We start from the raw sequence: 13879 nt of genomic DNA, 5'->3' as shown, positions 1-13879 counted from the left end.
AATCAGGTAGAGAAAAGAAGAGAACCAGAAGAAATCCTCAGTTAAAAATTCATAGACTAAATAAGCCACTAATTTTTGATAGTAAGAGCATATACCACTAGAACAAAGGGCCATAATGGCTCCTGTATCTCATGAATGATCTCTTGGCTTAAGTTAAATACAAGTTAATTGGCTGATTTACAAGAAATTTGGAGACGTTTAGAGGATTTCTAGAAATTCTTAGTTTCCCTGACCTTAAAACTTTTGTTAATGATTCAGTCTTCACAGGGTTAGTGATTAAAGTGCTAGTGCCCAAAGTGCTGGTACTTAGTAAAGATAACATATGCAGACACTTGTAAAAGGAATGTATCAAATTGCTCATACATAGTTAGTAATAAAATTGTGCCTTTTCAATTTCAGAAGTTTTAAAATATTATTTGCTTTTGATGAATAATGATGCTAGTGAAAGTGTAGGAAAGTACTGTTGTGTCTAGATACCAGCTATACTGCTGCTGAATGTGTATTTTTTGTTCTTTTTTTGACAGTCTTGTTAAACATGGGGATGTGTGCTTGGATGCAGATGAATGTCCATGTTCATGGAAAGGAAAGGAATATTTTCCAGGTGACAAAGTAATTTCTTCCTGTCATACCTGGTAAGCAGAGGTCTATTTAAGTGATTATTTCATTTTAGTTGTTTATTTTTAGATTGATTTTTCCTTTGTGTATTTTAATCATAAATTTCACAGCAGATTATGGTGAATCGTCTACTTTGATTTTGTATTTACATTTCCTCAAAGAGGTATTAAAATGAATTAAAGCTTAGGGTTTGTTGTTTCAAAGAGCTTTTACATAACAAAATAATAGCTATTTGGGATTTTCTTATTTTTTTAAAAAAGCTTGATTTAGAAAATAGTTTGGGTTTTTTTGTTGTCAAGGTCACCTAAACTAATATTCAATGGTTAGTGTTCTGAAAGTAGAGGAAAAGTACTTATATAACACCTTAGTGACACTTGTTGGAGCTTTTTAAAATTCATTTTCACATTTAGCATTGAATCTGAGCAGTCTAAGAACCAAAATATAACCCTATAGCCATAAGTGTACACCCACTATGATGATAATTTAAGGAGAGTATTGAGCAACATCATGTACTGAGCATAGCAGCAGATAAATTGATTGCTAATTTTGCCTATGTGGATAGTTGATTAATCAATTGGCTTTAAAAGGAGGTGTTCCAATAGGCAAGGTTTGATAGGATCACTCAAATACATGCAGAAACCTATTCCTTTTACTATCCAGTGCTGTAAATGCAGCATATAGGTACAGATATGTTACCCTGTGAAGGTTTCTTGAGCACTCAGTAGAATGTGTTACATTACCATTTTAATAAGTTTCACAAGATGTGTGACAATATTCCACATCTGCATGATCCTGAAACAAACTTTTTTCCTGATGGTCTCCATCTGTTTTCTTCTCTGACCACAGCTGAAAGTTGCAAGCTGGCACTAAGCAGTGCTACTTGTCTTACCAGAGCCTCAGAAAAATCATTTGTCAAGCACTGAGATACTGTGGTAGTGGTGTAGCCTCCAGCTTTTCTGCAGAGCAGTTCCTTCCATTTGTCCCCTTCTTGTAGCTCACCAGGAACATTTAACTGGGGTCACCTGGTGAACTACTGCTCCTGGCCTGCAGCTTAGTGTAGCTTGGCACAGTGAAGGCTTCTCCAGTCAGCACTAGTCACTGCCTTGTCTGGATGTCGTTGCCCCCTCCAGCCTTGCGCTGACTGCCTACCTCTGCCTCTCGTCAGGTCCTCAGTATCTGCTCTAGAAGAGATTTGTAGCCCTTTGGTCGACTGGTGAAGCGACTTACAAGCCATCTCCACCGGGCAGGCAGGTAAAGCGACCGGGTTGTTCACCCCCTTATTTCCAAAGGCCTCTCCATTTGGACCTGGTGTGGGATTGCTTGCATCAGAAAGAATTTATTATATCCCATTTAATCTGTACGAGACTTCACCAAAGGCAGCTGCAGTGCAGTGCAGGCGGAAGGATACTGGATATTTAGCCTTCTCTCTTTTTATTTTTTTCCCTCAGGCCAGGCATTATCATTAATTCATGTACAGATCTTTAAGGCTGTCATGGTTTTTCTAGTCTTCCATGTCCAGAAGCAAAGATAGATTAAGTGATAATAGCTTTTTGGCAATCAGTTGTCTGCTGACAGATGGGAGTCTGCAACAAGCTCTGCTTCATACAAAGCAAATGAAGTCTTTGAGTCTGCTGTATGTGCATGCAGGAGTGTATTTGATATTTTGAGGGAAATGTTCAAAGCATGAGAATACTTCTTTGCAAACAAACCCCTTTAGGCACTCATAGCAATTATAATTGATATTACATTGATATTAATTGATAAATACATTGATATTAAATATCATCTTACTCACATATGATGTAGTATTAACAGTATAACTATTAATCTGATTTATCTATTGAACGGTAAAATTGTAAATAAAATAATTTCTTAAGTTGGCAAAACTACCGTTGAAGTGTCAGGAACTTTCAGCCCAAGCTCTGGGATCTTGCTGAACTGTGGTTCTAGATTTTCTGAATTTTGTTTTCTGTGCAAGTGCCGTGAAATTTTTAGCATGTGCTGTCAAGGTTCTAACACAAAAGGTTCTAATGTTGAGGGTATCACAGCGTTTTGGTGCTGTGCTGTGCAAGGTAAGATGGGTGGTGCAGTGCTGCTTTGCTGTCGTATGTTGAGACCATCGAGCAACTGCTGGTTAATGTCCATGGGCTGCTGGATTGGGCCTTCTGTTCTTAAACAAATACTTCTTGGAAATATGCTTTTTTAAAAAGCTCATTGAAGTTTGGAAGATGCTGATAGTTCTGCTTTTCCGAGTAGGACTTTCTAGATTCTGATAACTAAATGTCAGTTCACTTAGTATGAAACAAGCCTGGTGCAGAGGACTTTGAAGACAATGTGTGCCTCTTAATCCCTTCCTTCTGACTGAAATATGTTAAGACTTCTGAAAAAAGAAATTATGAAAAGGAGGTCCCCGCTCTTTACATTTTAGAAATGTTTCCGCATGAATCCTTAACAGATCGGCATGTGGAGGAGGATTTGAGTAGGCCAAGAGTAAAATTAAAATCTAATGTCTCACAGAGAACAGGAGAAGCAGCACTTAGTCTTTCAGTCCAAATATAATTCCTTCCATCTGCCTCTCTCTTGATCAGCTTGATTAAGTTCCTACCTTAGGTACCACTTTGAGGTGATTAGGGTTAGTTGGACAAGTTCTGCTGCTGTCTCCTCGTGCTTTGGTACAGCAAACACTTCATATATCATACTTTTAACTCATTTTAGCCATGTGCTTAGTGTATTTATATATGTACCTATACAAAATGCAAACGCTGGGGCCAAATCCATGACAGGATAAGCAGAGTCTTCAAAAATCTGGACAAAGTTTCCATGTTGGTGCAAGTTACCTGATAAGGGGACAGGAGGAAGATGATATTAGTAGTTGGAGCTGCCTAGATTTTCTGGATATTTGTTGCTCTTTGGAAAACAGTGGTGTTCTGACCCTATGATAGCAATAAAAACAGAAAAGGAAAAGCTATAATGACAAAAAGTTATACTCAGAAAACACTTCATACTGCTTGGTGCTTCAGCATAGGAGATGCCAAATGTTCGCAATTTATCCAGTATTTCCCAAAGTCAGATTAATACTTTAGGTGTAAAATATGAAGCATTCATTTAATGAGGAAATTAAAAATCAGTTGTTTTAGAAAAGTAAACTTAGGTACCATAATTACACCACATGCTGTATTTAGGTTAACCTATATTTACAAATCATCATGGCTGGGCTTCATGAACGAAGATTTGGGAAGGACTCTACCCACGCTTGCTACAAGCATGCTGATGGCTTAAAAGGCCAATGCGAGATAGGTATTTATAAATATACCTGTAGTAAAGATATACTGGGACACCAGCTCTGCTGTCGTTATCAAGAGAAGTTTTTAAAGCATCCATTTAGAAACATAAAAATAACATTTTAGAGGTTACCTGTGGAGACAGGAAATAAAATTGTATCCACTATTTATAAAACTTACGGAGTTTCTGAAAATGTTATTTGAATTGCAGGAGGGTGATGCAGAAAGATGCATAATATCCAATGCTGCAAAGCCTCTTACAAAGCAAAGGGAATTCAGGAAGGTCTGAACAATCACTTAGTATATGTGTGATGAAAGCCCTTTGATGCTTAAGGTGGCCATAGATGGAACTTGAACTATTCTGGAAGCCACTAAGATGTTAGACTAGGATTTGGGGGTGACAATATGTAGACTTCAGGAAAAAAAATAATTCCAACAACCCAAAACATGGTTCTTTCAAAGAATCTAAACAACAAAATAACGTTACTGAAATGTTTCCTCTGTATTCTGTGAAATTCTCATTCAAGCAGAGGATGCATAAAGACTGGAGTAACAGGACATGTTAATTTTTTATTCTAGGATTCAGCCTGTATAGAAAAAAATGTTCAGTGAAAAGCTGAAAAAAAAAGCTTTGTCCTTGTCGCACATTATTGATGTGCCAGTAGAGAATAAATTGTATATACTTTGGGTGGTATTTTTTTCTTGTTTTGATGTCTATATTTTCTGGAGCCTATAAATTCTAGCAGAATAAGAAGCATAGACAGTATGAGTTCAATATGTACATTTTTTTTCCAGAGAATCAATTTATGTATGCTGCTTTTAGACAGCATTTCAAAATGCTTCCATCCACACTCATCACACTTGCATGGCTTTTTTTTTTTACTTCTCAGTGTAATAGCTGTAATAATTTTTCTGGGCTTGCAGCTGATATTACTGTTATTGGTCATACATTTTTCAGCATTTGCCAGCACGGATCATTTCAGTGCACTTTCCATCCTTGCCCATCAATGTGTACTGCGTATGGGGACCGGCATTACAGGACGTTTGATGGACTGACTTTTGACTTTGTTGGAACTTGTAAGGTTTACCTAGTTAAGGTGAGATTTTTTTTTTTTTTTGGTAAAGGCTCTCTAAAACTGGATTTAAAACTACCTCCTGAAATCTACCATTCTACTTATTTCCTATCTGTACATTCTATTGAGTCCTGCATACTGTTTTTTCATTTTTAATGTTGTCTAGAATTTGAGGTTTCTGCTAATTGAACTTTGTATATATACGTATATATTATATGTGTGTATATATATGTATATATTTATATATATATTTATATTAGTATATTTAAAAGTGGCCATTTCTTTTTTATTTTTCTCCAGAGTACTTCTTCAACCAGTCTTTCTGTTATAATAGAGAACATTGACTGCTTTAGTACTGGTATCATTTGCAGAAAAAACATTTTCATTAACGTTGGAAAGTCTTTTTTAGTATTTGATGATGAAACAGGAAATCCAGTAAGTTTCAGTTTCTACCACTGATGAATAAGTATTGTGTGTACTTCTGTGGGTGTTCCTTCCTTTCATTACCAAAAACTTACTGTGCCACCTTAGGCAAAGGTGTAAATACTTTTACTGTGAATGCTCATCATATCTGTGTTGTTCAATGGAAACATTAAACTAAATCTTGTCTGTATTTGACAAAAGTGTTAGTTGAGATACTGTAGCTCTTTTGTTTAGACTTGATTCCTGTTTATCACCTTAGGAAAAATCCGGGTGTTTTGAAGTCAGTGGGAATTTTGCTTTTAATTCCACTAGAATTAAGAGTTTATTCTGGTCTGGAATGTATAAGAGGAATATTTCTACACAGTTAACCCCTCCTGCCCCCCCAAACTACAGCCCCTGGTATACACAGCCCTCCATAGCCTGAATGTAATTTTTGTTTTGGCCAAGCTGTAAATTCTATTGCTGTAAGCATTTAGTATTTCTGGTAATTTCACTATAAATAGTACTGTTGACAGTTTATAGACTGACTATGTAAGGGAAGTTGAATCTCTTTGTTTGAGGTATTGCGTAGTTAAACCAGACATCTTAATCCATGCTACAGATAAGTTGGGATCTGAGTGTTATTGGATGGAGAGATGAAAGCTTTCTGTAAATAAGATTGTAATCTATGGACATATTTAGACAATTTTCTATTTCGAGAAGTTGTTCCATGTGCCTTTATTACCTATCCATATTAAAAAAAGGCATGTGGCTGAGACTGAATTAGGCATAGTTGAGGGGAAAATCATAATCAGGAACCTCAAAACTAGCCTTATACCTCCCAGGTGAACCATTAACATTTTAATCTTCACTCCAATTGCCATTACCCATCCTGTAAATTTGATAATCAACTTCTGAAATAGGAAAGTCATAAAAATACAATACAGTTCACAAGCAAAGTCCAGACCACTTTTGCTTGAGCATTTGTGCTTATGTGGCCTTCTGTCTTCTTTTGGGCTTACGTTTGACAACCATGTAGATTATTTCATTTAGGCGTTTCATTTCCTGCCAAGTGGACATGAAGACATTGTAAGCTCCCTTGTTTTATTTTGAACAGAGCTTATCTAGTTACGTAGACGACCTACAGAAAATGCAGTTATGGAAAGCTGGGTTTTTCACTGTTGTTCATTTTCCTGATGAACATATCACCGTTCTTTGGGATCAGAGAACAACAGTTCATGTCCAGATGGGTCATCAGTGGCAGGTAGGTGAAAGTCAACGCTTATGGTCATTTCTTTGAGGTGTTTATGTAAATCTTGTTACATAAGACATTATCTTTATTCAGAGACTAGGCAATGTGTCAGAAATCAAGAAGAAAAAAATTCAAACTACCTTGTCAGTTACAATATTCATTCTCATTTATCTTTTTTTTTTTTAGTTACTCTTTACTGTACAGCCACTGTAACAACAGAAACAAATATCTTTGGGGGAAAATTCTGCTTCAGTACTCATTCCTTACATGATTGGAGTAGATGTTATTTTGCTGAAGCAAAAGAAAAGCACATAAGTGGCTAACAGCTCAGTTCTCTGAACAAAAGATCAGCTGCTTTCTCAAAGGCTTGAGGATACATAGTTGAAAGGGAATATTATGGGCATTGTCAAAATAAAAATATTCTCCATAGCTTTATTATCACAAAAATCTAAATTGCTTTGACTGAAATTTAGCTGAAGAAGGATCAAAACCTGACAAATTTATAATTGAGTAACTGAAGACAAAAGTTTTGAAAGTTGTTATGGGTGGTAGTAAAAATGTTTTTATATATGTATTTATGTGTCTAATTTTTTTTTACCAGGGTGAATTGACTGGATTATGTGGAAATTTTGATTTGAAGACAGTAAATGAATTGAGGACTCCAGATAATTTTGAATTAACAAACTCTCAAGAGTTTGGAAACAGCTGGACAGCTGTAGAGGTACATAGTAAAAATAATGTGTTTGCTGGTAGATTTTCTGCTGTTATGTCGCATAACTTATCTAGAATGAAATCAGAAATTCATTCATGGAAGTATCAGTCAGGCAGCAATGCAAATGACAGTATCAGGGCTTCTTACAGATGCCATAATCTGTTAAGGAAAAGAAAATAATCACCTTTTTTGCCTACACAGTGCAATAGTTTAGAGAAAAATGCTGTACAATATTCTGAACATTTTGGAAGACATTTGAACCATAATTTTTTTGTATAATAGAAGAGTTGTGGGTTCACTTTAGACTCTGTTGTCAGTTTAGCTGATCTTTCATAGCTGGGAAATATTTAACTCTGCAGCCCTAGCATGGAAAGAAAAAAATTCTTTCCATATGCTGTAAAGTTAAAAACTGAACGATTTTTTTAATGCCATGTGTCTAGTGGTGTCCATAGAAATGTCACTTCCTAGTAGTTAGAGCAAAAATATCTGGTTTCTGACACTTCTAATGTATGTTGTCCAAGTGCTCCTTGATATTTATGTAAGTGAGACTGCTCAGGTGTAAGGACTGCAGATTGGGACTGCCTGGCAGCTCTGGATGGACCTATGGGTACATGTGTGCTTTTCTGCTGCTTTCAGATAAACAAAATGTTTTTTCAGCTTGTGTAATTTTCCTTTTCTTCAGATTAGCATCACCTTTTAATACTGTATCTTAGTCCTGTTTTAGTTTCATAAGCAGTACCTTTGTTTCGTGGTTTACCTCTCTTAAAAAAAAAAAAAAGCCACAGAACTCTGCTTTATAAGTTCAGACACAAAGTGGTTCTGAAAAAAGTTTCTCACCTTAATTTTGCTTTCTGCTTAAGTGTGTTGACAGCTCTGATATTCGAAATCCATGCAGTTTGAATCCCCTTAGAGAGCCATTTGCCAAGAAGGAATGTGGAATACTATTAAGTGAAGCATTTGAAGCTTGCCATCCAGTGGTGAGTTGTGGCCATGTATAGAAACAAGTGAAAGTGAACATATCAGTAGAGAAAAATGTTACTTTTAAACCTGAAGCACTTGAAATCTTCATTCATCTTGCCTTCCTTTACATAATAGTTTTGACTAGCAAAAGAGAACACAAAGAAGGTCTAACCCATACTTAATCTGATTCTAAAATGTGAATGTCCAACTGGACTGTCTGCACTTAGCTGATGTAGACAGGAAGGGACTTCGGCACCAATTTAGTCTTCTACAGTATGGGTAGTCCTAGTAGTCTCCTTTGTAAATAATGCAGACAAAAACACACCCATTTTGAGTTGTTGTTTTTTTTTTTTTTTTTTTTAATTTCAAGCATTATTATTTACCTTATTTTCCTCAAATGTATTATATAGCACACATATATATAAATAAACTGACGTTTAGGTAGGCAGTATCAGATGAGGGAGAAGCTCTTTTCCAGTGCTAAGTCTTACATGGAAAATTACACTCCCAAGATGTTCAGGTATTGAGACAGTGTGCATGGCTTAAAAGCTTGAAAATACTGTAAGTGAAAAATGACAAATTCTCTTGTGAAATTGTCTGGTAATATGAAGAGAATGAAACACTTTCACATAAAGAGTTGTCCATCTACTTTGTTATTTCTTACATCTTATGTGTATCTAACTTTCTCAACACTTCTGAGGTTTACTGATGTGTGATCAGCTTAGAAAGTCTGTTATTTCTTAAGTTTCTCTGTAGTCTTAAATATTACATGTAGGGCTTAAATATTACAAAACCATATGAAACACAAGCTCACATCCACGTCTTAGCCTACCTGTTCTTAATGGCTTATTGATTTAATTCTAAAGTGCTGGACAAGATGATGTGTTCTTACAAACCTTTCTTCTTGTCTTTCAGGAAACATTTAAAGTAAAATGTTTATTACTTCAAAGTTTGATATGTTAACTTCTGAAAGAGTCATAGCTTTGTATCAAGGTGTTGGTTGGCAGTGTCTGTATGAATATTTTTGACAAGTGATATTTTCATTTTCAGATTGACGTCACCTGGTTTTATTCCAACTGCTTGACAGATACATGTGGTTGTAACCAAGGAGGTGACTGTGAGTGTTTCTGTACAAGTGTATCAGCATATGCCCATCAGTGCTGCCAGCATGGAGTTGCAGTAGACTGGAGGTCTCCTAGAGTGTGTCGTAAGTTTACTTAAACCAGCATTGCCCATGGCTGCCGCTGCCTGCACGCATGAGAGACAGACGTGAAAAATCCATCACATCAGGGTACCTGGGCTATGAATCGAATCACTAAGCCACACTGGTAGGAAGATGAGTTGGTGCCTCTCACTCTGATTTCATTTTGGTGGATTATGTTCTTGCTGTATTTGAGAGTGGTCCTTTTCTCTTTTTAATTCCTTGCCCTATGATGTGAAAGGAAAATAATGGGAAGTTTATATTAGGGTACAGCATGCATCCCCCAAACCAAAGGTACAAAGCTAACAGCTTAGGCAATTTCTGTTTTCAGCAGGACTTTATTTCTTATTAAGGTTTAGGAAACATAGCTGCCTTACTAGATTTCCCAGATCAAGTGTGAAATATAAAAGTCTTCTGAAGAAAAACAATGGGTTTTAAGCTTTACTTTAGTATCCTTATCCAACAATGCTTAGAAGTTGTAAAACAATCTAAGGCCTTTTTCTCTGGCACCTGGTGGAAATGCCTAATATGAGACAGTCATTTCCCCAAAGATGTGATAAAAAAGGGCAGGATATAAAGAATGGGAGGAAACAAGCAGTTTTCTAACTTTGCTCTTACAGAGAGAGTATGCAGCTTGGTCAGAGTCACATAGCAAATTGGCCACAGAGTGAAGGGATTGCTCCTGATTTTTGATAGAAAAGGTTTGTGTGTTTTAGTGAGAGCATGGAAAAACAACAAAGTTCAGCCTTAGCCACTAGAGGTCACAAAAAGACAACTGTATGTATGTAAGCCTAGTATTTCCTGCTGGGAAGCAATGCTTTCTTTAAATCTGGTAGTGGTTTAAATTAGTATTTTATATACCAATTAAGTATTTAATTAGTGTGGTTTAAATTAGTATTTTACCTAAAGAAATGAAGTAAATATTTGGCAATAATTTTTTAATAAATGTTTGTGTATCATCTAATTTGGCCAAGCATTGGCTTACATCTTAATCGTAAAGGGTAATAGAAAACCACTCTATCTGCAGAATGCCTGTTAACTGAATTTCTTTTCTTTTATTTTTTTTTTAGCTTATGATTGTGAATATTTCAACAAAGGTAAGTCCTAAAGGAGTTGATAAAATGTCAGTAGAATCGTCTGTTTCTTTATATTAATCTTAGAACTTCGTATAGAAATAATCACCTTGATGAAAACACTTGTGAATATTTTATTTTTTATATAGCTGAGATTATGTTATACTGGTTTATTTTTCTTTTTCAAAGACTTTTAATGTCATAATACTTTTTTTTTATTCACGGACCCTTCCCAAGAATATATGTTTAGCTAATTTTCTTTGCAGTGATAGACCACAATTAAACAACTAAATCATTAAGTGATCAGTAGACTATTCAACTAAATAGTACCAGTGGCACTACTTCCTTAGGACATAATGCAGTTCAAAGCTAATTCCCCCTGGGTCTGTTAAATCACTGATGGTCTCCTGTGCAGCCTTCAGAGGGAGGTAGCTGTTAAGGTATGACAACTTTTTGTCCCCAGATGGGGAATAACTCTCCATTTAGGTATATCTGGCCTAGCCTTAAGTTCCCGAGCAGCAAGAATTGCTGCTGCATGACAGTGGCTCTCAGCAAGGAGTGCAAAACTTGTGCAAGGTGCTGGAGTAAACCTTGAATCTGCACTGGCTGCTGTACTGCCCTGTTAATACTGGAATCCATCTTCAGACTATTTTAAAGCTACATTGCCAGTGTCTGCATAGTTAGACATGGCATGCAAGCCAGCCTGACGTGAGAAATGGTCAGGACTCCTGCTATTTATTCTATAACTCTTTTTATCAAGATCATGTAGGAGCCTATCTATCCACATGATTTGTGGTATTTTGGTCTTCTGTAAGACTCGATGTTGCAGCAGCTCACTCCCAGAAACATCTCAGAGAGGGACCAAACAATATGGCCAAGAAACCTGCTTTTCTTGTACACTGACTGCTGAAAAGATTTTGAGCGAGGTCAAATAGCTAATGCATGGGAATTTCATCTAGATCACTATTTAAGCCTCTAAATTAATTTACATAAAGGACAGTTGAACATAAGAGGTGGTTGAAGTTTTACATTTCCTGTTTGGTTTGGGTTTTTTTGTTTTGTTTTATAAATGAAATATATCTAGTCTGATACTAGATAATCTTAGTGCAGTTTTAACATTGAAAGTACAGTTCCTCTAACATCTGTGGTAATAGTCAAACTTGATGCTAACACATACTTTTAAGGTATGTTATTGGTTTTATTTGTTACTGAAGAAATTTGTTACTGACAGAAATTAGTTGAAATAGTGGAGAGTACATGCATGTGACCCACCTTGTAATAAGAGTGTTTATCACATACTTCTTACTTTGTACCTTGCTACTGTTTGCTAATCCAACTCATCAGTATTCAACATACAGAGTTTCTGAGCTGCCAGTGGGGAAAAAAAAATCATCTCCACGCTGAAGATTTTCTTCTCTACCTCACTTACAGCATGACCTAGAATTACTTAGTTTTGGAGAGAGGAAGAAGGTTTAGAAATCATCTTAGAGAAGAGAGATGTTTTCTCTGTGTGATTTGGTCATGAATCCAGAGTGACATAGTTCCAGTCCTTCTAGAAAGCAGAATCTATGGTCTTTGAAAAGGGAAAATTGTCAGCTGGTGGCTGTGGTCCCACAGGTTTTGGATGGGCCTGGGATATGAGACTTAAAGATATAATAATACTTCTAGAACACTGAATGTTTAAAGTAGTAATTTTAAAAATATTTTTCAACTCCCTGTGCTGAAGGTGATGAGCTATCATTGTACATGTTTAGCTGAACATGGACTTCTGTCCTACCTGGTTACTTTTTTAAGGCTTTAGAATCTAAACCTTTGGCTGTAGTGCAGCCTTCTTAGGATTTCAGAATTCTTAATAAATTTTAAGATTAGTGAGAACCAGCATATGAGGGCTGGCTGCAAATTGCAGTCCAAGCTTTTAACCTCTTTGAACAGGTTTTAAAGGTCAATGGTATTAGCTGCAACTGCCAGCTGAGAAGTTCTGGGACACTTCTATCTCAGATGTGTGCTTACCTGGCTTGTGAGTAACATTGTAATGAGGTGAATTGCTCAGGTGTTGTCTAAAACGCCTGATTTTAACAGAGAACTCTACAAAAAGAGTTTCAAAGGTTTAAAAATAAACTTTAAAATATTTTTCTGCAGTGAAATTGGAACTAAATGAGAAGGTGTGACATTTTAAGATTTGTGAAATCATAACTTTGCATGCTTTTGGCATGTTTTACTTGTAGGTAAAACGTGACCATTCCTTTGCTTATGATGCCTGTTTCTTCCTGTCTTACTTCCCGGTGTTATGTTTATATCTCCACTGTTTGATACTTAATGACAACAAACTTTTATTCCCTGCAAAATACCTCGCACTTTAGACACTTCTGCAGAGGTTTTAAAGAATAGTAAGAAGCACATAATCAGTTTGACCATACAAATAGACAATTTAGAGGGATCCTAGGGTGGTCTACAGACACATTCTTTACTTCTAAGTCAAATAATGGAGGGGTCAGCTAACTTTAATAAAGTAACTGTGAAACCAAAGTGGATGAGAGAGAGGAAAAAGAAAAGCTACTCATGAGTCTTGAAAATTAAAAGTAGGTATTCTTGACATTTTTAAGAACAGGTATTCTCTAAGAGAGTTTGACTTTATTTTGATTGCCATTATAGTTTAGTCCATGGCACCTAGATATATTTTCAGAATGGTGAGATGTGTTTTGCATTATGTGCTCTGTCCTAATGTTTAGAGCTCAAGCATTTGTGACACTTAACATGAAAAATAATTGTGGTTTTTCTCTCAACAGCTCTGGGAAAGGGCCCATACAAACTGGTCAGCTATTTGGATGGAAAATTTCTGATGGCAGTGAAATTGATGGGTGGTGTTGTTTTCCCAGTGAGAGAAGAAGATACTCTTCCTGGACACATAGTGAGCTTTATGCTGACTTCAGGACTTTATAAACCCAAGGCACATGGTAAAGTCACAGTAACCTAGCATCTTAATTAAGACAGAGCAAATTCTGCCCTTGAATACAAACCTGTGTTTAAGAATAGACCTGGGTCGAAAAAATATTTTCTTTATCTGCCAACTGAATGTGCACTTCAATGCCAAAATTTTAATTTGGTTGGTTTTAGCTGGGTGGTCGTAGCTTTATAAACAGATACCTTTAGCTGAAAAGCAACAACTTCCCCCAACCTTCAGAGGCACCAAACTGGTATTGTAGCCTAGTGTTCCAGATATGTGTTGCTCCCTTTACCTTTCTTCTGCCAAAACTGGGACATGGGAAAGAATGGGAGAGAAATGTTGCAAGAAAAGTGCTCCCTACTTCAC

General features: G+C 36.3%; 1 protein-coding gene across 1 annotated transcript in view; it reads left to right on the top strand.

Annotated features, from left to right (window-relative positions):
• The window catches only part of OTOG (otogelin), a 100224-nt gene that overhangs the window by 44498 nt on the left and 41847 nt on the right, over positions 1–13879 (top strand). Inside the window, exons 24-32 of the mRNA XM_050336791.1 lie at positions 525–632; positions 4855–4993; positions 5270–5404; positions 6489–6635; positions 7225–7344; positions 8196–8312; positions 9346–9502; positions 10567–10593; positions 13356–13523. Coding sequence (XP_050192748.1) covers positions 525–632; positions 4855–4993; positions 5270–5404; positions 6489–6635; positions 7225–7344; positions 8196–8312; positions 9346–9502; positions 10567–10593; positions 13356–13523 — 1118 coding nt within the window. The remainder of the gene's footprint in view (positions 1–524; positions 633–4854; positions 4994–5269; positions 5405–6488; positions 6636–7224; positions 7345–8195; positions 8313–9345; positions 9503–10566; positions 10594–13355; positions 13524–13879) is intronic.

Source organism: Myiozetetes cayanensis, unplaced genomic scaffold (genome assembly GCF_022539395.1).
Source record: "Myiozetetes cayanensis isolate MyiCay16 unplaced genomic scaffold, myiCay2020 scf6-25, whole genome shotgun sequence".
Classification (NCBI taxonomy): domain Eukaryota; kingdom Metazoa; phylum Chordata; class Aves; order Passeriformes; family Tyrannidae; genus Myiozetetes; species Myiozetetes cayanensis.
Note: the sequence above shows the minus strand (reverse complement) of the source record. Positions and strands in the feature narration are given on the sequence as shown.